Consider the following 27,488-nt stretch of genomic DNA (forward strand, 5'->3'; position numbering starts at 1 on the left):
AAATTATGTTGATTTTTTTCAAAGTACACATTTTTCAAAATTAACAAAATTGCATGTCAGTACATTAATAAATTATATAACCATGTTTGGATAAAATTAAGCCATCAAGACGTTCAAAAGAACTAGCAAAATAAAAAGTTAACTTTTTCTTTCATCACTAAAGAACTTAATAACTTGGCTTTTAGAAAAACATTTCATTGAAAGGTGTTATCTTTCTAAATAAAACATTCCTTTAAAGTAGATGGTATAAAAAAGAATTTGAGGGGGTAGAAAATGGCTCAGTGGTTAATAGCATTGGCTGCTCTTTCAGAATTTCTGTGTTTGGCTTCCAGTGTCCATGTGGTAGTGTATAATAATCTATAATTCTTGCCCAAAGGTATCCAATACCTGTTTTGGTATCTGCAGGCACTATGTACACATATGATGCCAGAAACATACAAATAGACAAAACACCCATATACATAAAATAATTCTTTTTTAAAAAGTATCAGTCAAATTTGAGATGAACAGGAAACCTAACTAGTTTTACATAACTTTTAAACAGTGATATGGTTGGGTTTAATGCTTAATATAAGGTAAAGACTAACTGTAAAATCTGTTTTTCCACAGGTACGGTCAGAATAGAGATGTTTCGAAATATGCAGAACGCAGAAATAATCAGAAAAATGACTGAAGAATTTGATGAGGTATATATAACATTCCAATACCTGTACAAATTGATTCCATATCTTTTAAATCATAATTAAATATGTTCATTGTTTCAGATATTTAGTTCATAATGGCATGAGTTAAAGTTGACATAATGCATTAATTCTGGCAATCTCCAATTCTTTATTTGTTTTCAATGTTGAAATACTACTTTCATTAAATGCTTTAGAGGTAAAATGATTTGGAGGTTGGATAATTTGAGCAGTGCTGTTTATAAATCTATCTTACAGATTATTAAAACACATTTCCTAAGTTTGTTAGTATTTCTAATGAAGAAAATTTTGCTTAACTGTATTTAATGAAGAATTTCCCAAAGCGAGGTGGTATAGCATGTCTGTACTTTCTAGACTCGCACACACTTGTGTGTATGGTTCCTGTCTTAGTCAGTGTGTCTATTCTTGCACAAAACCTTATGACGAAGAAGTATGTTGGGGTAGAAAGGTTTATTGATCTTCCACTTCCACATTGCTGTTCATCACCAAAGGAAGTCAAGACTGGAACTCAAGCAGATCAGGAAGCAGGAGCTGAGAAAGAGGCCATGCAGGGATGTTACTTACTGGCTTGCTTCCCCTGACTTGCTTTCTTTTAGAACCCAGGAATAGCATCACCCACAATGGGCCCACCCACCCTTGATCACTAATTGAGAAAACATCTTACAGCTGGGTTTCATGGAGACATTTTCTCAAGAGAGGCTCCTTTCTCTGTGATAACTCCAGCTTGTATCAAGTTGACACACAAAACCAGCCAGTACAGTTCTACTGGGAACATACTGCTTGAAAGCTCCAATTTCCATTTAGAATACAAGTTTCTATTGTTATTCTTCAGAAACCAATCAAAAATCCTAGTCCCAAATGCCATATTGTAAGATTCAGGAACACAGCTAATTTGTATATTGTATTTATGATAAAGTTAATTCATGCAATGCTATTAAATCCATCACTATTTCTTTTAATGTATCGTTTTGATTTACGGAAGAATTTTGTTTTCAGAAGAAATTTTTTTAAGCATTAACAGGACTGCCTTTTCTATTTTTTTATGATTAAGTGTATTTTTTATTATCATTTTCCATTTGAATACAGTAATACAAATATGTCAAATATTTAGAACTTAATTAATGTCCATCAGGTATTCACAATTTGTCTTGCTCTTCACACCAAAAGTGCATGTTCTCAATTACAGAAATATCTGGTACCATCTTTTAGGTTGATTAATCATATTCCATAGGAATTAGTTGAGTTGTTATTCAGGCATTTCTATATCTTCAGTTTCCTAAAAACTGGTTTCAACGTAGATGACATTATTTATGCTTTATTTTTTTCCATTTGGTATGAATATCTATATTTTTTTTTATGTGAAACACTGTATTGTTCACATTTCTAAGACTAATTTCTGATTAAATCATGAAGAGGAATGTTTATATTTTATATGATAGTTGTGTAGTTCCTATACCATTATCTAATGACCTGATCACTTCAGTTTTGTGTTGAATCAGTTTATCAAGACAACAACTCTTAGGCCAAACAACTTGTGGCCACAGAGCAAGACAGGAGAGGGCACTTCTATATTCCCTTTGAGTGTACTCACAGTGATGACCTAAGAACTCCATGAAGCTTTCACTTCATAAGCCAGTTTGGAGGCAAACTACCTATAGCAGATATTAGTGACTTGGATTTCAAGGACCGTCTCAATTTCTTTTGGGTTTGTGATGCAATATAAGGACTTTGTACTAATTTAATTTAAAAGCTAAAAACTTAACAATTTTGAGAACATTTCACTACATTAAATTTTGTTACCTTAAGAATTATATCTACTTTATTCAAGAATTTAAATGTGGCTAAAGACAATAAAACCATATTAATATGCTAGCTGATAGATTTTTGTTCCTCAGCTTCTAGACTGCCTTGACAATGCCATACTTTTATAACACAGTTGATTGAAATCAAAGGTTTGTTTCAATTTTTAGTATAGTAACATATATTTTAATCCAATCTGTGAATTTATGAATGGAGCTGCCATACTTTGCAGTCATTAGTATTATCACCTAATTATTAAAAATTATAAATGCTGAGGTATCACTCAGATATTTTAGACCAGTAGTTTTCAACCTGTAGGCTGTGACCCATTTGGAGGTTACATTTGAAATATTCACATCATAATATATAACTAGAAAAATTACAGTTTTTAATGGAGCAAAGAAATAGTTTTATGGTTGGGGGTCTATAACAACTTTAGAAACTGCATTAAATGGTTACAATATTGAGAAGGTTGAGAACCACTGCTCTAGACATTTTGATTGACTTGAAAAGTTTATGATGCCTGTGAAATACCCCAGTCATATTCCTGATGACGCTAATATATAATGAAATTTGACTGTTATTGGATTAAGAGAAGAACAATAAATTAGAAAGCTGTTATTAATACTATACAGATACAAGTATAAAATAAGAGGAATTGAAAGATAAGTGAAATTATTTATTACAAAAGGAATCATTAGACAACTAGCGCATAGCTAAAAAAAGATTCTCTGACCCAATGATCATTTTAAGCTTTTAATCTTTAAATTATGTTGGCTTTTATCTTGGGTTTGATTTTAGAGATGCTTTATCATGGAATCCAGGTTGTTAGCCCCAGTGATTTTGCTTTCTAGTGCCCAAGATCTGGGATTACAAGCGTGTATTACCATCCCCAACCGTTTTCATTTGTGTTTCAGGGGGAAATCAGGTCTCCATGCTTGATGGGCATGCATTCTATCAGCTGAGCTATTTTCTTAATTACTGGATTTAATTTGCACATAAATTAATATGCTTTGGGTTATAGTTTCCAGTGTGGCCTAAGGTTCAAAAATTGGATTTTCTACATAAATTGTTTTGACCATACCTAAAATGTGACCATCTCTTTATATGTTGCAGTCTGAGACATTCTTAAACATAAATGGGGGCGTCATGACACAGATCTTTAGTTTCAGCTCTTGGAAAGTAGAGATAGGCTGATTTTCATGAATTCATGGCCATTCTAATCTAGAAAGAGTTCTTGGCCATCCAGGGGTATATAATAAAACCATTTCTCAAAAAACAAAACCCATAAATTTTCCTTTTTACAGGCAAAGTTACTTTTTTGTCTCCTATCAGAGATAAGCTTTCCACTCAGTCATGCTGACATCAGATTGGTTCTTTGGTTGATTGTAGCTTCTATTGATAATTTTATTACTTCAATAAAATTATTCTTTTTTTCATCACCAGTGTTACTTAAAGTCACTCTGTTTTCCTTCTCTTTTTGCTTTGAGTTTAGTAACGCTAGAAGTCCCTTGCCTTGATCCTTTTATTTTTAACCTGTCTACTTTCTTTGTATTGCAGTCATACATTTTTGTCTTTTTGTATTGAGAATATAACTTATGCTAGATAGATTGTTTAGCATACATGAGTCCTATCTTTTAGTCCCTAGGTCTGACTAAAAGGAAAAGAAAAGAGAACTAAATCTTGCTTCTGTTTAAAATATTTTTTTCTTCGAACTCTGAACTTTGACTTTTTTGAACTTTTTTGTAATTAACTGGGTTTTTGTTTGCCTTCTTTCTTCTGTTTATTTTAGTACTTTCTGTTTCAGCTTATGCAGCCTAAAATAGTGTTACTATCCTGTTTATGCCTTTGTTTATAGGGTTTTCCTAACTTTGTTGTTCTCTGAAATATTATCCCTATTGTTTCTTTCCAGTTCTGCCTTCAGAGAGTTGATAATCTCTTTTAATTACTACATTCCCTTGTAATGTTCTGTTGTTTACTAACTCACTTATGGTTGTCCTCATCTCTTTGTTTAAATTAGAAATTCTTTGAAAAAAAAAAAGGTGTTGTTTTGCTCATTTTTGTGTGCCAAGTGTCAGTACAGTGCTAAGAGCACGTTTGCTGGGCAATCTCTACTAGGCACAGTGCAGGGACATGACTATGTGTATAGTTTATGACCTTGAAAAAAGTATCTGTAGACCTCTCAGTGAAGTAATAATTGTAGTCTCATTCTTTCCTCATTGTTTGGCAGGGACACACTCAATAATCACTAGTGAATGCCTGAACCTTTTTCCATACAGGTATCCCTCAACTTTTTGTGAGTTATGTTCATAATCACAAAAGCTGACAAAATGATGTTAAAAGCCTACCTAATACACTTAAGTTTCTATATATTGTAGGATTTCTTTACAGGGGTGTCAAAATTGTTTTGGCTTGCTTCTTTCTTTGTTCCACTCATCTATTTATCTATAAATTTACTTATTTATTTGTTTAAACAAACAAATCATTTATCTGGTTGCTTGCTGGTTTATTTACTTCTCAGTCAACGGGCGCCAAACTGTTGCAGCCTGACCAGCAGTCCGCAACGTGAACGGTTCAAATGAGGATGGCAGCTTGAGCTGAAAAGAGAGGAAGCTAGACGGGGCGGGAGAAAGAACGAGGCTAAGACGATTTCATGTTCAAAGCCCCCCTTTACTAGTTTCGACATTCAGTTATAAAGGAAGGGGGAGGGAACCCGATTTCTCGCCAAGTAACTTGGGATCCAGTAGTAGGATGAACACGTTTGTGACTCCAAGCAGCAAAGCCACAGGGTCCAGCAGTGGGCGTGGCAGAACGAATGAGCAGGAAACTCCACCCCTGAGCCAGCAGGTTCCAGGCTTGGGGAAGGGATGTTCTCATGTAGCACAGGCTAGTTTAGAACAACTTAGATAGCTGACCTCAGTATTGCAATTCTGTCTCAGATTCTTTGGTTCTGGGGTTATCAGTATGCATAGTAACACCTGGCCCACAGGTATTTACATTTTTGATTGAATTGCTTTCCTATAGTTGTAGTTTACTTTTATTGAACAATATTATGAAATCATCAAAGTATATTTTGTTGCCTATAAAAATAGCAGAATTTAAAACCCAGGCCATTGGGGTTTTAGGAGCTTATTCTTTGCAGTGCCTTTCTGTACTGAGGTGCAGAAATGGTTGGATGGAACAGCACTTGTGCTCTAGCACACTTGTGTGAGGGTCAGTGCTCTCCTTTTACAGGCAGGCAGGCTTCCATGGCCTGTAGGTTTATCTATTGCGCCATATTCTGGGACTTTAAATCACCCATGTTTTGTTACTGACTCTTGAAAGGTGGCTTCCTTCCTTCCTTCCTTCCTTCCTTCCTTCCTTCCTTCCTTCCTTCCTTCCTTCCTTCCTTTTTGCCTTCTTTCATCATGAAGATTCATTTACAAGGTAGCAAATCAGCTTGTCTATTAATTTTCTCAACTGACACCTGTTACTTGGTAACCTCTGTTGGAAGGATACTTAGTGGCAACAGTATTGTCTTATGAATTCCATGAAAAATTTTATTGAAGCTGATGATTGAACTTCACAATCTCAGAGGCGATGCCTCATAGTTTTGGAATTGTAAACAAGCTGTTCGCTTTTTTGAAGGTCTTGACTCTCCCTTATAAAAACTACCGACAGGCACTAGTATATGATGGATAGTGAATCATATGTACAAATTACTTATCTTATACACAGTATATTATATTGTACTACACACCAATGTTTCCTCCTGTATTTTTTGAACTTGTTCAAGGATGATTTGTTCTTTTACTTCTCATTTGATTAATTATATATTACTTTGCCTGCATATTCTATCAGATAGTTTGTAAAATATATACTTTATCTTTTTTTTTTAATTTAGTATTTTCCTCATTTACATTTCCAATGCTATCCCAAAAGTCCTCCATATACTCCCCTACCCACCCACTCCCCCTTTTTGGCCCTGGCGTTCCCCTGTACTGGGGCATATAAAGTTTGCAAGTCCAATGAGCCTCTCTTTCCAGTGATGGCCGACTAGGCTATCTTTTGATACATATGCAGCTAGAGTCAAGAGCTCCGGGGTACTGGTTAGTTCATAATGTTGTTCCACCTATTGGGTTGCAGATCCCTTTAGCTCCTTGGGTACTCTCTCTAGCTCCTCCATTGGGGGCCCTGTGATCTACCCAATAGCTGACTATACTTTATCTTTTATCTAATACGATTTTTCTATGTTTATCAAATATATTTCTTTTTCGAAATGTTATAAGACTTCCCTCAATATAGGTAAGGGTGGATGTTTTGGGTCTTTTTTTTTTTTTATGTTTTTCATTTTGTTATCTTTCATTCATTAGCATTCTGGGTTTGTTTAGTTTTTCTTAAAGATACGTTCTTAATAAAGTAGCTTTCAATACTTCATTGCCCATCAATAACACTACACTTTCTAAAATCATTATATGCACAAGTGATGCATGTTCAAGAAAATATTAAAAATCTCTTTGTAATTCATTTGTATGCTAAGAATTTTCTTTTATCATCGAACATGTTAGCAGTTCTTTTTATTAATATATATTTTACTGAAAGTAATTTTTTACAGAATATATTCTGATTGTGGTCCCTTCCGTCAATTTCTCTCTACCTTCCCATCCACCCTGCTTCACACCCTCTCTTTCTCTCTTTAAACAAACAAACAGGTAAACAAATAAATAAACCAGTATTTTTAAAAAGTACAAGAAACAGATAGAAAGACAAATACAGACACACACACTAAACTCATAAAATTATAAAATTGGAAAACATCATGTACAAGCAGAAAACCATTAAGATAAAAAAATGAATACAATAAAGCTTAAACAAAGCAAGCTCAGACAAAATGACTACAAAAAATACCATTTCATTAATTTTGTGATGTCCATTTACTGTTTGGCATGGGGCCTACCCTTAAGTGTGACTAATACACAAAGTGAGATTTCAATGGCGAAAACAGGGCTTTTCCTGTACAAGAAAATATCATTTGGAGATCGTTTCTTAGTAATGGGTTGGAGCCCATATCTCCATCTCTTCTGAGCAATGGTACCCCATTTGCAGTTGAACATATGCAGACCCTGTGTATTCTCATGATCCCTGTGAGTTTATATGTGCATCAGTCCTGTTAAATGAAAGACAGTTCTTTTTGATGTTTTTAGTCCCTCTTGCTCTTAAGTTCTTTTAATCTCCTTGTCTGTATCATTCCTGGAATTTGAGTGGAATGGCTTTGAAATACATTCCCTTTTGAAAAACAATTTTCTGAATGGTAATATTTGCATGTTTTATAAGAACTAAAAGGTTTTAAGATTTTGGTTTTCTGTCTATTCAGAAAATGAATGAGACTTACATTCTTCTGTTACTCTCTTTGCTTTTCGTGAATCATGGGCTCAAATATCCTTAATGAAGGACTTTTCTGTTTCTGTGCTTGAGTTATGGAGTTTTCCTTTGTTAGTCATTTTATTTCTAACTATATTTTTATTTAAAATATAATTACATGATTTCCCCCTTTTCTCTATACAACCCCTCTCAAGTTCATTCTTCTCAATTGAAACTTTGTTGCACATTTGTATGTGTGTGTATGTGTATATGTTTTTGGGGGGTGTTATACATAAATATATAACTATTACTTACTGATCCCATTTTTCTTATTTATGTGTATATTACTTCAGGCCTGAGTACTTTGTATTGGCTAACCAATTAGGGCACTAATCTCTGGGGTGTGAGGTAATTTTCCCTCACTCAGCAGTTGTTGGTTCCATGTAATTCTTTGTCTCGAGACGGAACCCTATGTTCTTCTGCTTCTGTGTTATTTGTGCTAGAATGTCTATTGTTATTGTCCGGACTTGTTTATGCAGCCATTTCTAAGAGAGACAGTTTTAGAGTACAATTCTAGGTTTTCTGATTTTATGATTGTATTAGAGTTCTCTAGGCAAACAGAATTGGCAGAATGACTATCTTTATCTATCTATCTATCTATCTATCTATCTATCTAAATAAATAAACAAATAAATAAAAGCAGGGATTCATTAGAATGGCTTATAGGATGTAGTCCAAGTAGTCCAAAAATTGTTGTCTACCAACGGAAGGTCCAAGAGTTCAGTTTAGTCCATGTCTCAATTGGTCTTTAGTATGTAGCAGAATCCTGATGGAGTAGGCTCTAATGCCTTTGAAGAAATGGGCTGGCCAGTGAAAACAAGAGCAAATAGGCAGAGAGAGCAGGCATTCTTCTTTCATGACCTTGATATAGGCTGCCAGCAGATGTGTGTGACCCATATTCAAGGTAGGTCTTCCATCTAAAAAGATCCATATTTAAAGTGGGTCTTCCCACTTCAAATGATTTAATTAAGAAAAAAATCTTAATTGTACCTTCTGCTTAAGTTTGTATTAATTCCAATTATAGTCAGATTGACAACCAAGAATAGTCATCACAGCTACCTTTCTGCCCCCCGCTTCTGTGATATTCTCTTGAGTTATTGATGTTGAAGCTGTGTTGCAGATATATCCATTGGTATTGCAGCCTTCATTGTCTGTTGGTGTGTCCAGTTGTGATTTCCTGTAATGGCTTTCTTTTGCTATACAGAGAGACTTCTTTCATGATAGGTATAGTAGGTACCTTTATCTGTGACTTATGACACACCTCAAGAGATGTCTGCTATCTCTGTATCCTAGGGCCACAGAAGAAATCACTTTTTCACCTTTTCTCCTCCAAGTTGGCAATATGGTGTTGCTTACTTCCTGGTATTGATAATGAGAACATATTCATGGTCTTGCCTGTGTCTTAATGATGTCCATGTATGGCTAAGTTTACTAAAGGATTCTTTCAACTTACTTTTCTACCTTTTTATAACAGCCAGTCCTTTGCTTCCTGTTCATCTTCAAGCTAACAGTCTTTTGGTTGATACCAATATAAGATGCAAAGTCCAAGGCAGTATTTTTCTTCTTCTCTCTTACCCTAGTATACAAGCTCTTTTTCTCTTGTCTCAGTTGGATCTTTATTTCAACCCTGGTTTTTAGCTCTTTTCTGCTCCCTACTCCGGTGTCCATCAGATCAAGGCTTCTGATTTATGCAATAGAACAATCAGAACAGGCAAGCTGGGTTCCTTGCTTTCTTTTTTGTTCCAGTTGAAGATCACACACTTGCTGGCTTGTTTTGCCAAAAGTAAGAGTTCTCTTGTTTCCCAGCCTTGTCCATAGGCTTCTTTGTTGGAAATGGTTTTGAGTGAGCACAGACTCTCCCTAATTTCCTACAATAACAGTTACCAAATTGACATTGATTTCTTGTTGTCTATCTTAGTTGCCTCTGCATCACTGCCTTTTCAGTATAATTTTAGTTCTTCCCTCCCCTCCTGTTTTCCCTCTCAGTCTTTGAGATAGTATTTCAGACTGTCCTCAAACTCCAAATCCTTCTGGTTCTACCTACAGTATCAAGACTGGTATCTGATGGCTTATACCACCCATATCCAACTGTCCTTGTGTGTATTTTCTTAAATGTTTCAAGCTGGAGAGAAAAGGCACTTGGTATTAGGCTCAGCTGTTAATTTTGTGAATTAAATAAAGTCAAACAATTTACTAAGATCCCATTCCATGTTTTTCTTTTAAAGAAGCTATTAAGTAGAATTATTGTCAAGTTTATTGTAAAATTTCAAGAAATGAGTTGTCATGTGAAAGGCCAATTTTAGGCTTTTTTGTGAAATGCTCATGTTTTTAAAATCTTCGAAATACTGAGAAATGGTATACTGATTTGAAGAGATGATTCAAGCTTGCTACCAAGCCTGTTGACATGTGTTCAGATGTAGTGACCACATGATGGAATGAGACAGGCAACACTCACAGTTGCTTTTGTCTTCCACATGTACACCTCAGCATGCTTGTGTTGGGTATGCCTGTCTGTCTGTTCTGTAAGAGAATAAAAAAAATAAATGTTAAGAGTGATTTGATGACAGATGTATCTCAGTTACTATATTACATATTATTATTATTATTATATTCAGTAGTATAGTAAATACTCCTTTTAATCTAAACTTCATTACTTTTCTGTCTACTTCAAATCATCTTCATAAAAATATAAACATGGGCTGGAGAGATGGCTCAGTGGTTAAGAGCACTGACTGCTCTTCCAGAGGTCCTGAGTTCAATTCCCAACAACCACATGGTGGCTCACAACCATGTATAATGGGACCCGATGCTCTCTTCTGATGTGTGTGAACACAGCTACAGTGTATTCATATAAATCAAATAAATCTTAAAAAAAATACAAACATAATTTAGCACTGTTATCTTTTTATTAAGAATCTTAGAAAAAGGAATTAAACACTTTCAGTCTGATAGTTTTTAGCACTGTAAAAATTGTGGATGTTTAAAGAAAAAAATTAACACTTAATGTACAGATAGTATCATTGTATATTTAGAATAAAATATTTCTTTGTATATAGAAATAAAATTCTGATCTAACTGCTATCTTGTGATACTTAATAAGTTCTTTTTACATATTCTAGGACAGTGGTGACTACCCCCTTACAATGCCTGGTCCTCAGTGGAAAAAATTTCGTTCCAATTTTTGTGAATTTATTGGAGTCCTGATTCGACAGTGTCAATATAGCATAATTTATGATGAATATATGATGGACACCGTAATTTCCCTTTTGACTGGTTTGTCAGACTCCCAAGTCAGAGCTTTTAGGCATACAAGTACCCTTGCTGGTAAGTAACCAAATCTTCTTTGTTCCAGTTGAGTTTGCTAAATTTTTATTTTATTTTTTGTAATCAGCTTTTTTTTTCTATAAGGTTAATTTAGTTAGTGCTTTAATAAAAGTAAAAATTTCTTGGAATTTATCTGCCTGACTGTTTTCATTTAATAGAATAAAATATGCAATAGTTTTCCTACTTGCTATTTGACAGCCTTAAGAATAAAAACTGGAAATGGCTGTTTGCTAGAATAAAGGAAAGGGGTCTTCCCCCATCAATCTTTAATTAAGAAAATGCCCTATGAAGTTGTCTACAGCCTGGTGTTAATTGAGATTCTCTTCTTTCAGATAATGTTGACTTGTGTCAACTTGACATAAAACTGTCTTGCACAATCTCTCACACTCTCATAGGGTCTGGCTGTGGGTCTCTGTTTCACTCCCATTTGCTGTAAAAGGAAGCTTCCCTGATGATGACTGAGCGAGGCACTGAGCTATCACATAGCAGAATGCCATTAGGATTTTTATTATTACATAGTTTTTTCAAACAGAATTATTTGGTTTTGCCCGAAGTTCCTGGGCTATCAATTCTGAGGTTCTTTGACACCCAACCAGTGTTAACTATGGGTTCCATCTTGTGGTATTGGCTTTAGATAAAATCAAATATTGGTTGGTTACTTCAGGAAGCTTTGTGCCACCATTGTACTAGCTCATCTTTTAGGCAAGAAACCATTGTGGATCAGAGGGACTGTGACAAGGTTGGTGTTTATATTTCTGATTTCGTAGCATTCAGCATACTATCCTGTATCAAAGACACTGGCTTGTATTGATAAAGGCTCTATGTAGGCACCAGCTCAACTTCTCCTCATTCATTGAGTTATATAGGTATTGTCAGCAACAGCTCAATTAGATGTAACCCAGTCCTCATAGTGGAAGCTTTATTTGGACAAGAGATGGCTTGTTGGGTCTCTGTCTTCCTCTTTACTTGGTTATTTCATTTAGTTCTCCTTTATATATGTCAATAATATAGAAAGTTTTTACTCCCTAAGGTTTTTATGTTACCCCTCAAATGGCTCTGAATGTTAATATCTCTCCCTGTATTCTCTCCCTTGTGTCCCTTTTCTATCCCTGTCTCTACTTGATTCTCCCCACCCATGCATAACTGTCCATTCTGTTCCCCTTTCCTAGGGAGCCTGTATGTCCTCTCCTCCTAACCCCATCCTTTATACCTCCCCTCGGTGGTTCTGTGGATTATAGCTTGGTTATCATTGACTTAACAGTTATTATCCACATAAAACTACAATATCCACACACTTTTTCTTTTAATCTCTCTTACTTCACTTAGGATGATCTTTTTCTAATTCTATCCATTTACCTGATATGTATATTTGTTGTTGTTTAGTCACTAGTACTCCTGATATGTGTAAATGTACCACATCGCCTTCATTCATTCTTCTGTTGATAAAGATTTAGGTTGTTTCTAACTTCTGGCTATTAAGAATAGAGGTACAGTCGACATTGATTCATTCTAGACTAAAGCATCCATTGGGTATGTGTTCAAGAGTGTGGTAGCTGGTTCTTGAGGTACACTGTTTAAATCTTTCTGAGGAAGGGCCACACTGATTTTCACTGTGGCTACACAAGTTGCAGTGCTGCCAGTGTTTGAGAGTTTACCTTGCTTCACATCCTCCCCAGTATAGGCTGACACTTGTTGTTTTAATTTTTTTATTTTTAATCTTAGCCATTCTTATGGGTTTAAGATGAAATCTCAAATAGTTTTGATTTGCATTTCCCTTATGACTAGGGATGTTGGAATTTCTTCTTGTTTCTTATCCACTTGACTTTACTCTATTGAGAATTCTGCTTATATCTGAACCTCATACTTAATTACCTTCAGGAAGTTCTTTTATTATTAGATTTTTTTAGCAAACAGGGGTTTTTCATGTTTTCATTATAAAACTTTAAATAGTCATTTCAAGTTCTATGAAGAATTGTCTTATAATTTTGATGGATATTGCCTTGATTAGTTGTAGATTACTTTTGGTAGGATGGCTATTTTTACTATATTAATCTTAACAATCCATGAGTATGGGAGATCTTTTCATCTTCTGATACCTTTTTCAATTTTTTTCTTCAGTCTCTTAAAGTTTTTATCATACAAGTCTTTAACTTGCTTGGTTCAGGTTACCCCAGGATATTTTGTTTACTTTGATGTTTTTTATAAAAGGTGCTGTTTCCCTGATTTCTTTCTCAGTCCATTTGACATTTATGTATAGGAGGGATCCTGGGCTTTGTGAGTTAATACTGTACTTAGTTAGCTATATTGCTTGCTGAAAGTGTCAGCTGTCGGAATTCCTTGATGGATTTTTTAGGAACACTTTTGGATACTATCATACTACCTGTAGATAAAGATACTTCAACTTCTTCCTTTCTAATTTGTTTCGCTTTGAACTCCTTCAGTGGCTTTATTGCTCCAGCTGAGGCTTCCCGTATTGTATTGAATAACCGTGGAGAGAGTGGACAACCTTGACTTGTAATTGATATTAGTGAAATTGCTTTGAATTTTTCTCCATTTAAATTGGTGTTTGCCACAAGGGTTGCTGTACACTGCATCTATTATGTTGACTTTTGTCTTTCGTGTCCCTAATCTTTCCAGAGCTTTTATCATAAAAGTGTGTTGGATTTTGCCAGAGATCTTCCTGCATCTAATGAGATGATCATGTGGCTATTTTTTTTTTCAGTTTATGCACATTGCTGAGTACATTCATTGATTAGCATATATTGAACCATACCTGCATCTCTGGGATGAAGCCTACTTGATCCTGGTGGATGACCTTTTTGACATATTCTTGGATTCAGTTTCTAAATATTTTTATTTAGAAATTTTCAGTCTATGTTTGTAAGAGAAACTGGTCTGAAATTTTCTTCGTTGGTTTCTTATGTAGTTTGGGTATCAAGAGACTTATAGGCTCATAAAACAAATTGAACAATGTTCTTTCTGTTTCCATTTAATAGAATAATTTGAGGAGATTAGCACTAATCTCTTCTGGTAAAATCTGGTAGAATTCTGTGCTAAAACCACCAGGCCCTGGGCTTTTTTGTTGGGAGACTTTTAATGACTGCCTATATATCTCTAGTTAAAGGTCTGTTTAAATTGTTTGTTTGATCTTGATTTAACTTTTGTAAGTGGTGTCTATTGAGAAAATTATCCATTTATTTTAGATTTCCCAGTTTGGTGGAATACAGGTTTTTAAAGTACATCCTTATGATTCTCTGGATTTCCTCAGTCTCAATTGGTATGTCCCCTTTTCATCTCTAATTGTGTAATTTGAATATTCTCTCTCCACCTTTTAGTTAATTTGGATGAAGGCTTATCAGTCTTGGTGATTTTCTCAGGAACCAACTCTTTGTTTCAGTAATTCATTGTTTTTGTTTGTTCATTTTCTTTTTTCCAAGACAGGGTTTCTCTGTGTATCCCTGGCTGTCCTGGAACTCACTTTGTAGACCAGGCTGGCCTGGAACTCAGAAATCCGCCTGCCTCTGTCTCCTGAGTGCTGGGATTAAAGGCGTGCGCTACTACTGCCCGGGTGTTTGTTCATTTTCTATCATGTTTATTTTTGTTCTGAGTTTGACTATTTCTTGCCATCTTTTCCTTTTGGGTGTGTTTTTTTTTTTTTTCCTTTCTTTCCCTCTCCCCTCTCCCTCTTTTCCCCCTTTTCATTTTAGAGCTTTCGGTGTGCTGTTAAATCACTAATATCTCCTATTTCTATGTTTGCACTTAGTGCTATGAATTGACTCCTCAGGGCCACCTTCATTGTGTCCTGTTAGTTTTGGTGTGGTATGTATTCATTTTCATTCAGTTGTAATGAGTCTTTTTTTTTTTTTTTTCTTTCTCGGTTGATTTTTTTTCATTCCATTGTGAGTTGTTTAGTTTTCTTGATTTTCTGTTGTTTCTGTTGTTGATGCCCATTTTTAGACCAGGATGGACAGACAGGATATGAGGTGTTAATTTGATTTTCTTCTATGTATTGAGCCTTACTTTATGTCCTTGTATGTGGTCCATTTTGGATATAGTTCCATAAGCTGTTGTGAAGAAGTACATTCTTTTGTGTTTGGGTGAAATGTTCTGTAATTATCTGTCAAGTTCATTTAGTTTGTAATGACAGTTAGTTCGAACATTTCTTTGTATAATTTTTTCCTGGATGACCTATCTATTGGTGTGAGAATTGGCTGTTGAAGTTTCCCACTGTCAGTGTTTGAGTATCAGTATGTGATTTAAGCTGGCCTATTTTCTTGAGCTTTGGTACACTTGTGTTTGATATATAGATATTAAGAATTACAGTGTATATTTGGTGGATTTTTCTTTTGATGAGTATGTAGTGTTCTTCCTTTTCTTTTAATTTTGTATTGAAGTCTATTTTGTTAGATACTAAGGCTTTATGATTTTTTGGGGGTTTTGGGTTTTTTTATTTTTTATTTTTTTAGGTCCATGTGCATAGAATCCTTTTTTTCTGTTCTTTTTCTCTGAGGTGACTATCTTTGATGTTGAAGTGTGCTTCTTGGATGCAGAAGAAGGATGGATACTGTTTCATATCATGTTTGTTTCTGTCTTTTTATTGAGGGATTAAGACTATGTTTAGAGTTAACAAGCAGTGTTTCTTGATTCCTCTTATTTTGTTGTGATGTTGTTAACCTTTGTAGGTTGGAAATTTCATTCTAAGTGACTTCTGGGTTGGTTTTTTTTTTTTTTTTGGTCATAGATGTCTTACTTTCTCTGTGTAATGTGATTAAATGTTTTGCTGGGTATAGTATTCAGTTCTGACATCTGTGGTCTCATAGATTCTGTACAATGTCTGCCAGGACCCTTCTGTTTTTAGAGTCTCCATTGAAAAATCAGAAGTTTTTCTAATAGGTCTGTCTTTATATGTTTTTCCTTTTCCTTTATAGCTTTTAAGATTCTTCTTTATTCTGTATGTTTAGTGTTTTTATCATTCTGCATCAAGGGGACTTTCTTTTCTGGTCCAGTCCTTTTGGTGTTCTGTATGTTTCTTGTAAGTACCTTCTTTTTATAATGGAGAATTTTTCTTGATAATTTTGTTGAAAAAACATTGTGCCCTTTGAATCTGGGTTTCTTTTCCTTTTATTCTTATGATTCTTAGATTTGGTCTTGTCATAATGTAAAATAGATTTTCTGGTTGTTTTGTCCCAGGATTTTTTAGATTTAACAATTTATTTGACCAAGGTATTCGCTTTTTGTATCGTGTCTTCAGTGTCTGAGATTCTGTCTTGTATCTTTTGTATTCTGTTGGTGAGGCTTGTCTTTGAGGTTCCTGTTCAAGTTCCTAAAGTTTTCATTTCTTTATTGATTCTGTTTCCACTTTCAGTTTTTGAACTGTTTTATTCATTTCCTTCCATTGTTAGTGTTTTTATAGATTTCTATAAGGGATTTATTAATTTTCTCTGTAAGGACCTCTGTCATATTCATAAAAGGTATGCTAATGTCTTTGTCTCATGCTTCAGTTATGTTGCAGTACTCAAAGCCTACTGAGTGATTTCCCCTGGCATCTAGGCATCTGGGTTTGGGAAAGTTTTAATTCTAAGTGCTGACATCTAATCTTGTCTTTATTAGGTGGGTGTTTTCTCTTTTCTTGGTTCCTGTTTTCCTCTCTGGTTCTCAGGAGAGTGTGATGGCTTTGTGCTGCCTCTTAGGAAATTTATGGGATTCTGGTAGTTGTAACCACTTATATTTACAGGACAAAGGACTTTCTGTGTGTTAGGAGCTGACACATCCATGGGAATGGGCTGGGTTGGGATAAGGCTGTGGGGCTCCACATGAAGGAGGAAGCAGGGTTTTCCACCAGGCTCTATCTCCCTGGTCTCCTGGGAATGAATGGGGAAGAGTGAAAGGGAGCCACAGCAGGTAGTCTGATATAAAGGTAAGGCTAAGACTGGATTTGGAGGAGGGGAAGATGAGGGGAAGAGTTAGAGTTAACCTATTTGCTTCTCTGCCAGGAGTGGGAGTGGCCTGTAAATTACCAGGAAATACCTCCTTGAGGAAGGAGTGCTGGAATAAAGCAATGAGTCAGGGCACGAAAGTTTGGAAGGGAAATCTGTGTGATCCATTGGAGACAAGGCAAGGGTGGGTAAGGGAAGCTGCATCCGTTGCTGTGCTGCAAAACTGGGACTAAGACTGGGAGATTGAATTTGAATGAGAGGAACCAGGTGAAGATCTGCACTTAGCCTATTTCCCTGATCATAACCGCCATTTATTAGCTACATTTGAATAATGGAAAGGTATTAGGTGTTGAAAATAGAATGTACTGAACCTTTTTTAAAATTTCAAGTTCTAAAGGATAAAATATTCAGCACTAAGTAATACATCTGTAATTATTTTTCTACATTAAATACTTCTTTCATAGCTTGAGTATATAAAATTTTAAGTATATGGTCACTCCTTTCAACAAAAGATTTTCTGATAATTCTGGGTGGACAGTAATTATCCAAGTGAATGGTTTGTATGAGAGGCATGGAGTAAAACGTGATGATTTCTATTTACTTTAGAAGACAAATCTTGAGGGCTAGATAAGATGGGCATGAGCATTTAATCCTCTGATTCAAAGACTGTGTGTTGATTTATTTGTTTTATTAATTTATTGGGTTCTTATACCTTCTACCTTCTTTCCAGCTCTTTCTACCCTGATTCCTTCCAATCCCCCAACACTAGGTATGAGGGAAAGATTAGAATGGAAAAGGGACATAGATCTTTGTATGCTATTTATTGCCGATTAGGGTCTTCTAGTTCCTAGGGACATACCCAGTCTTCATTGTCAGAGTATCCAGAAGTCCAACAAAACACAAGCCCAGCAATAGCAGACAGGCCGGACGAAGAGTAGTGGGGTCAGCAGCACCTTGCCTTCCTCTTAATAAGTGCCTCGGACCCATTTCTGCTCTGTGGCATCCATACCCTCTCCAGATTCCCAAGAATTAAACTATCTGCAGCTGGCAAAGATCATGCCCCTCCTTGAGCACAAGATAATCACAGTGGCTGTGGAAAAACTGAGCAGCCCCATATCCCACACCTTGGATTAAAAGAAAAACATTCACATAACTGTGTTTTTAAATCAAAATTTTCACTATCTATGCTCATGGTTAGTTATCGCTAGGTAAGATGATCAGTTTTGAAATAAAATGACCCCTGACCTTGCTTGTAACATAATTGAGAAGAGATCCAATCAGATTAGTTATTCTTAGGGCTGAGAAAAAATGACCTCAGTAGCATCATAAGTTACTTGCATAGTCTAATCAGGAAGAAGTTTAGTCTGTTTTCCAAATATCTAAAACTGTGTCTCTATTGACAGTCTTTATGTGTTTTGTCTTACATTTCACTGTATACTATTACTACATTTATATAAAAAAATTTTTTGGCCAGAGTCTATTACTTTTATTTATTTATCATTCAGAGCACCATAGAACACATATTTTAATTCTACAAAGTTATGAGCTTCAAGGACTCACAGTTTGGTGGAGAGAGTTAAAGACCATATGCGGAGCAGAAGTTCTCAAATTGTGCACTCCAAGATAGTAATAAGATACACAGTATTGAAGTATAGCTAGGCTATTATACTAGCCCTACAAAGTATACATATTTGAATAGTGTCTTACTGCTATGAGGCAGGGCCATCCTTAGCAGTAAGCTTCAGTTAACACAGCATCACATCGTACAGCTCCATTGTGAATTTTGTTTGGACTGCAATGCTTCACTGCAAAGGCACACTATCCCTCTTTTCTTTTCTCTTTTAATGAGCTCTGTTAAATCCAACACTATATCCATCAGTCAACTTATATGAATGACCTCTTAGTTTGATTCTTGATATTGTATCTGGACTGAAACTTGATAATTTGATAATGTGCCAGATTAGACACACTTCACTGTTCTTCAGTTCTAGAAATTCCACAGTTACATGAATTTTTTTTTCTCTGTTGGAGCTGAACACACTTTTGGAAAGCTTTTTATTAAGTTAGAACAGATTTTTAGCAGTTACACACTATATTCATCTCTTAATTATTTTTACTTAAGCATACTATCCTATTACACCCATTTTACATAAGATACCCTTTCAGAATAGTATTTATTTGTTCTTAACCTTAAGTATGCTGGTTTGTATTTTAAGTAGACATCTCATATTTGAACATTATTATAACAAAGTTTGGCTCTCTCTATCTTCCACTGAACTAAAATTATATTGTTGAATGTTTCTGGATTACCCAGAGTAAAATACCTTTTCTTATTCGAGGTTTAGTTGCCATGCTTTCTGTAATTATCTATTTGTTGTGAATGTTCTCTATTCACACCCTGCCATGTTTATGTACTAATATGTTTGCAAATTAGGGTTGCATTTATTTTGTCCGTTCATGGAAGATGAAAATCATTTTCCTTCCTGATGTTTTAATTGGGATTTTACAACATAACAGGAATTACTTAAGTCTTTTCTATTTGTAATTCTCAAGCCTATCGTAAGATTTTATTTCTATGTAATCTTTATATATTTAAAGTATTACCAATGTGTTTGTCATATTTATTCCAAATAGTCTTGTTTACTCTTAACTGTTTATGCAAATTGTATAAGGTTTCTTATGCCCAAGCTTGAAAAATGATTTCCCAGTAGGCAAGAGTCCCCCACCAATCCCCCAATTGTGTTTATTTACATGGAAGATCATACAAAAGCCCTCCGCTCTAGTCCTAGCAGGGCAGCCATGAGCCAAGGGGATGTGGAGAAGGCTTGTGCAGGTACAAACGACCTCAAGGACTGTGGCCTGCAACTGGAGACTGCTAAGCCCTGACGTCAGGTGCCAAGGTTGTCTGCAAGGTTTTGCCCTTTGTTTACTGAGGGGCTCTGAGCTGCTGCTGGTCCCCCTTTCTGATGTGCAGTGCAAAATGGACATCATGTATACGCAACATTTATTTGGAGGTTTTCCTTTGGTTTTTTTTCCCTCTCTTTCAGTTATGAAACTTATATGCATGGATTTCACATCTCCATAGCTGGACCCACCATGGGCATTATGATCATGTCTCTTAAAGGGTCGGTACGCAACATGAAGAATGCTGTCTCAGCCTTGTTTTTCTAGAGTTGTGGTTTTCAGTCATTTCTTCAAGGAAAATTAAATGATTTAGTTGGAGCAAAAAAAATCCAAGCTTTCCCATTTTCTAATAATTTTTTATTTATCAACATCAGCTTTTAGGGGACCTACCCTAAGCAGTGGTTCTTTCTGGAAGGCATCTGAGGGGGGTGAAGTATATGCAGGGGTGGGGAAAATGACCTGATTTTGTGGGAGTAAAGGTTGCTTAATATAATAATGTTTACTGGTTTGAATCTAGTTATCCTGAGGCCAGAAGAGACCAGAAGCTTTAGGCATCTGGCAGTTAATACTTAACTTAAACTGGGTTGGAGTGGATGTGGTGGGTGTATTAAGTAAAGAGGTTCTTTGATCTTTTCCCACAGGTCCTTCATGGCCCTGAGCCCCAAGGCTGGGAGTTCCCTGACTCCTTGTAATCTAGAGAAAGTCATAGAAAGAAACAAGCATTTTGAAAAGCTACTCTAACCTTTGAAAGAAAGGTGCAGGCACTACCTTTATATTGGTCTTAAGAAAAACCTGACTCACTATTGTCCTTGTTCTCAGTACATGTCCTTTTACAGAATCTATGATCACATGCATCTTTTTTCAAAACTTCACAAGTTCAAACATAAATTCAAATCACAAGTTAAATAAGGAATTATAATAGATATGTTTTCGTGTGTTCCCATTAAGACTGGTAATCTAAAGAAACATTATCTACCGCTAGCTCAAAGGCTCATTAAAAGTTAGAAACTGTAACTCTTATGTCTAAGTTAACACAGTATGTAGAGAGACAAATTATCTCTCTAGTCTCTCATTAGTATTGAAGTTTTGTCTAGATAATCCCAGTTAGTACTTTATCTTCCATTTTTACACCTACAACAAAGTGTTCATTCCCAGTTTATGGTCTTTAGCTATCACATAATTTTTTTTGTTGTTTTTTTGTTTTTTGTTTTTTTTTTCGAGACAGGATTTCTCTGTGTAGCCCCTGGCTGTCCTGGAACTCACTCTGTAGACCAGGCTGGCCTCGAACTCAGAAATCTGCCTGCCTCTGCCTCCCAAGTGCTGGGATTAAAGACATGCGCCAGTCCACACACACACACACACACACACACACACACACACACACCCACCGACATAGTGGTTTTTACCACCACCTTAAAAGGAATGTTTTCCTTAATCATAAATCTGTCTCATGCCTGCTCTCTATCCTAGTGCAAATAGTTGTCACACATGAAGACTTCCAGGGCCCTAATTGCAGCCCTCTCTGCAAATTGTTCAATAATTACTAATATAAGTTAGGAATTATATAGATCACCATAAGATATTAAGAAATCATATGTCTATATAGCATTGCTATAAAAGAGTTGATCTTTGTTGATCTGCAGAGAATCTGCCCAGTAGGGTGGTCTAATGACCAACGATTATCATATTAATTTAATAATGATGGGAAACACATATTAGCTGCAAAAATTCTCCTTGAAATGGGATTTCTGAAAGCCTTGCGATTAAGGATTATACATTGCAGACTATGCAATATGATGTATCATCTTCAGAATGTCACTTGTATGCTTTTAGCCTTTCCTAGATGGCTGATGACATCAGCTCTGTACCTGTAGGCCTGTAGCCCCTTAGTCATGTTGCTGATGATGCTTGTTCATGCTTCATATTCTTGAGGTCACCACCACATTTTTTGCCTTGTGATGTCCAGCAGTCAGGTGGAGGAAATACTTTGAATAGCAAAGTAAAAGAAAAATTTGCATCTTTCCAGTATATATATTATGCTTAGAGTAAACATTCCCATTTACAAGGCCAGCCTGGTCTACAAAGTGAGCTCCAGGACAGCCAGAGCTATAAAGAGAAACCCTGTCTCAAAAAACCAAAAACACAAAAAACAAAAAAAGCAATAAGGAAAGGAAGGAAGGATCAGACCAAAGAAAAACTGTAACCACGCAAGGCATTCATTGCATTCGAAAGCTCCGTGTGTAGCTGGTTTTGTACATTTCCTGCAGCTTCACTTGGCAAGTTTAATATGTTTGTTTTAGCTTTTGGGTTCTCCAGTGAAGCTTCTGCTCTGTTGTGTACAAACATCTTCAAGTCTGCTTGCAAAGACTTGGCCCTTGCAGTATCGCTGCTTAACTTGACAGGCTTTCTTTGAAATTTACATGGAATCTTTATGATCCCATAGTTGTAGTGTTTCATATGCCTACAAAACCAGCTTTACATGAACACTGTTGCCATTGCCTAAGCCTACCTGAACCATAGGTATCAGTTACAGGTACTTTGTGAACTGAACAAAGTAACTTGACTTCTGTGGAAATAGTTCTTTAGACCTGTCTTAGAGGTTGAAAACCACAGAGCAATTTCTTATTGAGAGGATTCTTCCTTGAAGTGTTTTTGTAACAACTTTTATTTATTCTCTCTAAGCCCTAATGCTATGGCTGATTGCTGGGATCCTCTGAGGCAATCTTATTTTCCTGGTCTTAGCATTGGGCTTTTTGTTGACACTGGTAGCTTCATCATCTTTGGCAACACCTCTTTTCTCTTTTTTTGCTATCCTTTTCTGGCCACATTGCAGGCTTTTTCAATATTTTCTTTTCTACTTATTTTTGGAATCTTGCTTTCACTACGTACTTTCCTAAATCATCCAGCAAGACTGGACCTTTCTGCTTCAATGCTTTCGTGTCTTGAAATTTTCTCAAACACATACTCTACTCCATTAAATTTTAAGTTTCACGTGTCATACAGTCTCAGGTCATATGCAAAATGCAGCAAAGTTCTTCCATAGTCAAACCATAATGGCGTATAATTCAGTCCCCAATAGATTCTGCATTTCTATTGGGAACCTTATCAACACAGTCGTTCATGGTCAGGTTTTTAACAGCATTCTGTCTGTTCTGAGTCTGTGACAAAATTGCCTGTTAAATGCTATTTATAATATTGAGCTGTCTATTCTGCCCTATGATAATTTTACAAACTATTTTCTAAGTATTCTCCTGTAATTGGGAATATATTATCAGCAGAGTTCTCATAGTCTTGGCATTAATTGTATGTGTTGATCACCTTTACAATACTACAGCAAAATTCCACAGATAATCAGATTGCAAAGGTTAAGGCTTATTTGAAATTGCCAATTTATAGGTTCCAGTTCATGATAAATGAGTTTTGTAGGGTTGTGCCACTGGTAGCACATTATGAGAGATACATGTGGCACTACCTAAAATCTTAGACCAGAAAGGGAGCAAAAGAAAGTAGACCTCACGATTGACACACTCCTAATGACCATTAGGAACTAGTTGCTGAAGAGTTGAACATCTCCTGTATCAACACTTCTGCTGTTGACATTCAGTATCTCATCCGTAGTGTATATATTCTGCCTATCTTTTCTTTACTAGAATGTAAAAATCATTGGTGCAGCTGTTTAGTTGTAGTCTGTCTTTTCCTTGTTTGTAACTAGTACATACAATATTGCTCACTGTGTCTTTTGTCCCTTGATAAAAAAGGAAGCACCGCATGAGCGTTGCTTGAACTATTAGAAAACAGTTTTTAAGTTATCAATCTGTCATTTTACAGTAAGTTTTATAATATGCTGGAAAATGAATTTCAAGAAAATAAGATGTATTGGTGTCATCTTACTGTGAAATTCAACAGACATGAAATGATATGACTATGAGATTAGTATTAATTTCAAAGTACTTTCTACTATTTTAACAGTAAGCCTATTCTTAAGCAAAAGGGCAAGGAGTGATGAACATCTCTTTGTTTCTGAATAATACTGTGGAGGAATGTTAATTATTCCGTTACAACACTTAAATTTAGAAGGTGAATGAATCTTCTCTTTGACATGAGGGAGTATTTGAAAGAATATGTCACATTTTTAAGGCTGAATTCTACTAGTAACAGTAGCAAAACTAAAAATAATTATGTTTAAGATCAATCATTTCCGTGTTCTCAATAAACAGTGAGACTCACATTGTATTTGTCATGTAACATTGGAGTCAGTGGACAGTCCTGATTTAGATTGAATAGTAATTAATTGTATGGGTGTAAGCATACTTTACCATAAAGAACACACACCACTATTCTATATCTGCTAAGGCCTGGAGAGAATGTATCAGTCATTTTGTAGTTATTGTTTGTTTTACTATTTTGAATATTTTATTGTTTATATGGGCTAAGAAGGTCATTATGTAATAACAGACTTTTGGGTATGAAATCAAGTCATTTTGCTTTAGAAGTATAGAGGTTTGTGTACTCAAACAAGCAGATAAACCAGTGCCATCCTAAATTTGGTGAGCTTGAAAAACCTAAGATACACCTTTAGATACTCTTTGTCATATTTTGAAAGTACTTTACTTCCTGTCACAGATAGTTAAATATGCATTGATTTGCATACAAATGTAAAATCACCAACTTGTAGTTTGGAATACAGGAATAGTCAAAATATTTTGTCTAAATTTTTATTAAATGAGCTTATAAATAAATGTTCATTGACTTAAATTTGTTTTCAGTATTTTGGTTTCACATTTTTGTCTAAGAGCTATAACAATCACTGTTAACCTGTAGCTGGCTTAGAAAGACTTTTCAAGTTTTTCAAAATAAGCATATGCTTAGGTAGGTAATTACACTATTGTGTATATGTGTACAGATATATTTCAAGGGAAATTGCAAAATTCTTTAAAGTAATTTTTGTTTCTAGCTCTATGGTGTGCTTGAAATACTTTTTCTGAATTTTGAAGTTGTACCACTCTTCGGTAATCAGTGGAGGCAGAAGCCTTTTTGTGTTTGTTAAGTCCATGTGATAATTGTAAATATTTTAGGAATTTTAATTCACCTAAGTAAAGGTATAAAGGAACCATTTGAAACACAGATGCAGTGGTAGAAAGAGATTAAACCTAATGTGTGAATGTAGGCAAGGCATTGTGTTACTTCTGTCTTTTGTGCTGGTAGACTAGATACAACTTCTTATAGTTTTATTTTATCATTTTATATATCTGTGTTTGCTAGTATATATGTCTATGTGCCTTATGTTCACAGAGGTCAGAAAACTGGAGTTATAGGTAGCTGGGGCTACCATATAGATGCTAGCAATCAAACCTGAGTTTCTAGATATACAGGCAGTGTTAACGATGTTCAGTACACATGATGGCACCGAGCCATCCCTAGAGGATAGCTCTAAACTCAAACTTTTAAAAACAAGAATGACCTTAAAAGAATTTCACAATTTCCCTTGACATATATGTTTAAGCTCCTTGGATAAGACTTTTAAATGAAGAAAGTTATTTTGCAAGTGAGATTAGTCTATTCCTGTCAGTTACCATTTTTTATCATTTTAAATTATGGCTGGATTATTAAACAGGTTTTTTCTTCTTCACTTGCTTTAACTTTTGATCTTCTCCCTAAAATCTTTGTTTCCCTAGTGACTATTGTAATTGTCCCTTATTTGATAGCAATGAAGCTGATGACTGCTCTGGTGAACGTTGCTTTAAACCTCAGTATTCATCAAGATAATACACAGAGGCAATATGAGGCTGAGAGAAATAAAATGATTGGGAAGAGAGCCAATGAAAGGCTGGAGTTACTACTTCAGAAACGGAAGGAGGTAAGTTTTGTGGTAATCTGAAATATAATAGTTTCTGCTGTCTTTTTTTTTTTTTTTTTTTTTTTTTTTGTAAAGGACATTTTTAAAGTTGGCTATGCTGTTCGAGTCGGTAATCTTAGTACTTGGGAAGGCAGTCTGTTCAAGACCAACCTTGGCTGCACAGAAAGTTTGAGGTTAGCCTGGGGCATATGAGACCTGAGGTGTGTAGATGGGACAATAGAAAATTCATACGGGTCTTACATTCGTAAGATTTGGCTTCAAATTATTTCATCTTCAAGTTTTAAATAGAATTGTAATAATCACCATATTGTAGGGGTGACATGCAAACTTATTTAGAAAAAGATTTTCATAGTGTTAGGCAAGTCAATCATTTGATGTTACAGGCTCAAAAGAACACCAAATGATGATATCTCATTTGGAAGACAGCAAAAGTAAATTACAGAAGAAAGCCTCAGTATATTTTTTATTTGATGTATAAAGCAATCCTCTAAGATTGGTGTCACTCCACTCCTCCTCTTTCTCAGTGCAAGGTAATCCAGTCCAGGAGTTTATATGTAATAAGCAATCAAACTCTCTCTGAGAGCTGCTAGCTCTTACTTTATTTACACTTAACAATCTGATTTTTGTAGATGTGATAAAAATGTTTTTTTACATGGATATCTTATTTTTTACATTCATTTTCATTTTATGGGTAAACGTGTTGTCTGAACAGAATATTTATATACCACATATGTGCAGTACTCATAGAGACTAGAAAAAGGAGTTGAATTCCCAATACTTGATTAGCAAATTTATGTGTATCACCATGTTAGTGCACAGAATTGAACTCAGGATCTCTGGAAGAATACCCCGTGCTCTAAAACACTGAGCCATCTCTTTAACTTTTTTTTTTTTTTTAATTTATTAGAAGGAAAATTTGTGGTTCTTATTATTAAATCTTTTAATTTAAAAAGATTACATTTTCATAGAACTGTGTATATACACATAATGGGATTTAACAAACAATAGAAAGCAAAAACTTACAATGAAATTATTGTGGGGACCAAAGCTTCCTACCTAAACCCTTTTCATTCATGACCCATCTCACCCTAGAACTTTTACAGTACTTGGATTTATAGATATATAAAATCAATGTACAAATTAAACACCCATTGTTAATGAAAAAAACATAAAGAAATTTATTTTTAAAGAATTGTTTTGTTTACAACTAAATTTATTATATATTAATGATGAATTCAGGTTTGTATAATAAGGGAACACATATACTTATTTATTTTTACCTAACGAACTTCTAGCTTCTATGGGAATGGCTTAATTGGTGCTCGTTGTACAACCATGAGGACCTGAGTTTAGATTCATATCACCCACATAAAAAAAGCTGGGCTTAGCAGCACAATCCTAGCAAGAAGGAGCTAGAGACAGGACAATCCCTGGCGATAATCCAGTTTGGCTAAATCAGTGACACCAGGTTCAGTAAGAGGCCGTGTCTGAGGACAAACACAGTAGAGACATGATTGAGGAATACAACATAACAAGGAGCCTTGGTCTCCACCTATATGTACCTGT

At 35.3% G+C, this 27,488-nt stretch overlaps 1 protein-coding gene across 7 annotated transcripts in view; it reads left to right on the top strand.

Annotated features, from left to right (window-relative positions):
* The window catches only part of Stag1 (STAG1 cohesin complex component), a 321,639-nt gene that overhangs the window by 140,965 nt on the left and 153,186 nt on the right, over positions 1-27,488 (top strand). For 6 of the 7 annotated variants that reach the window (XM_021171587.2, XM_021171588.3, XM_085827945.1 and 3 more), the window contains 3 exons: positions 610-686; positions 11,021-11,225; positions 25,771-25,922. In XM_021171587.2, the coding sequence (XP_021027246.1) occupies positions 610-686; positions 11,021-11,225; positions 25,771-25,922 (434 nt within the window). Of the gene's footprint in view, positions 1-609; positions 687-11,020; positions 11,226-14,428; positions 14,503-25,770; positions 25,923-27,488 lie in introns of those variants that run through there. The other variant, XM_029481816.2, reaches the window with a different exon arrangement.

This window comes from Mus caroli, unplaced genomic scaffold (assembly GCF_978045245.1).
Source record: "Mus caroli unplaced genomic scaffold, Mus_caroli_1 scaffold_11, whole genome shotgun sequence".
Taxonomy (NCBI): domain Eukaryota; kingdom Metazoa; phylum Chordata; class Mammalia; order Rodentia; family Muridae; genus Mus; species Mus caroli.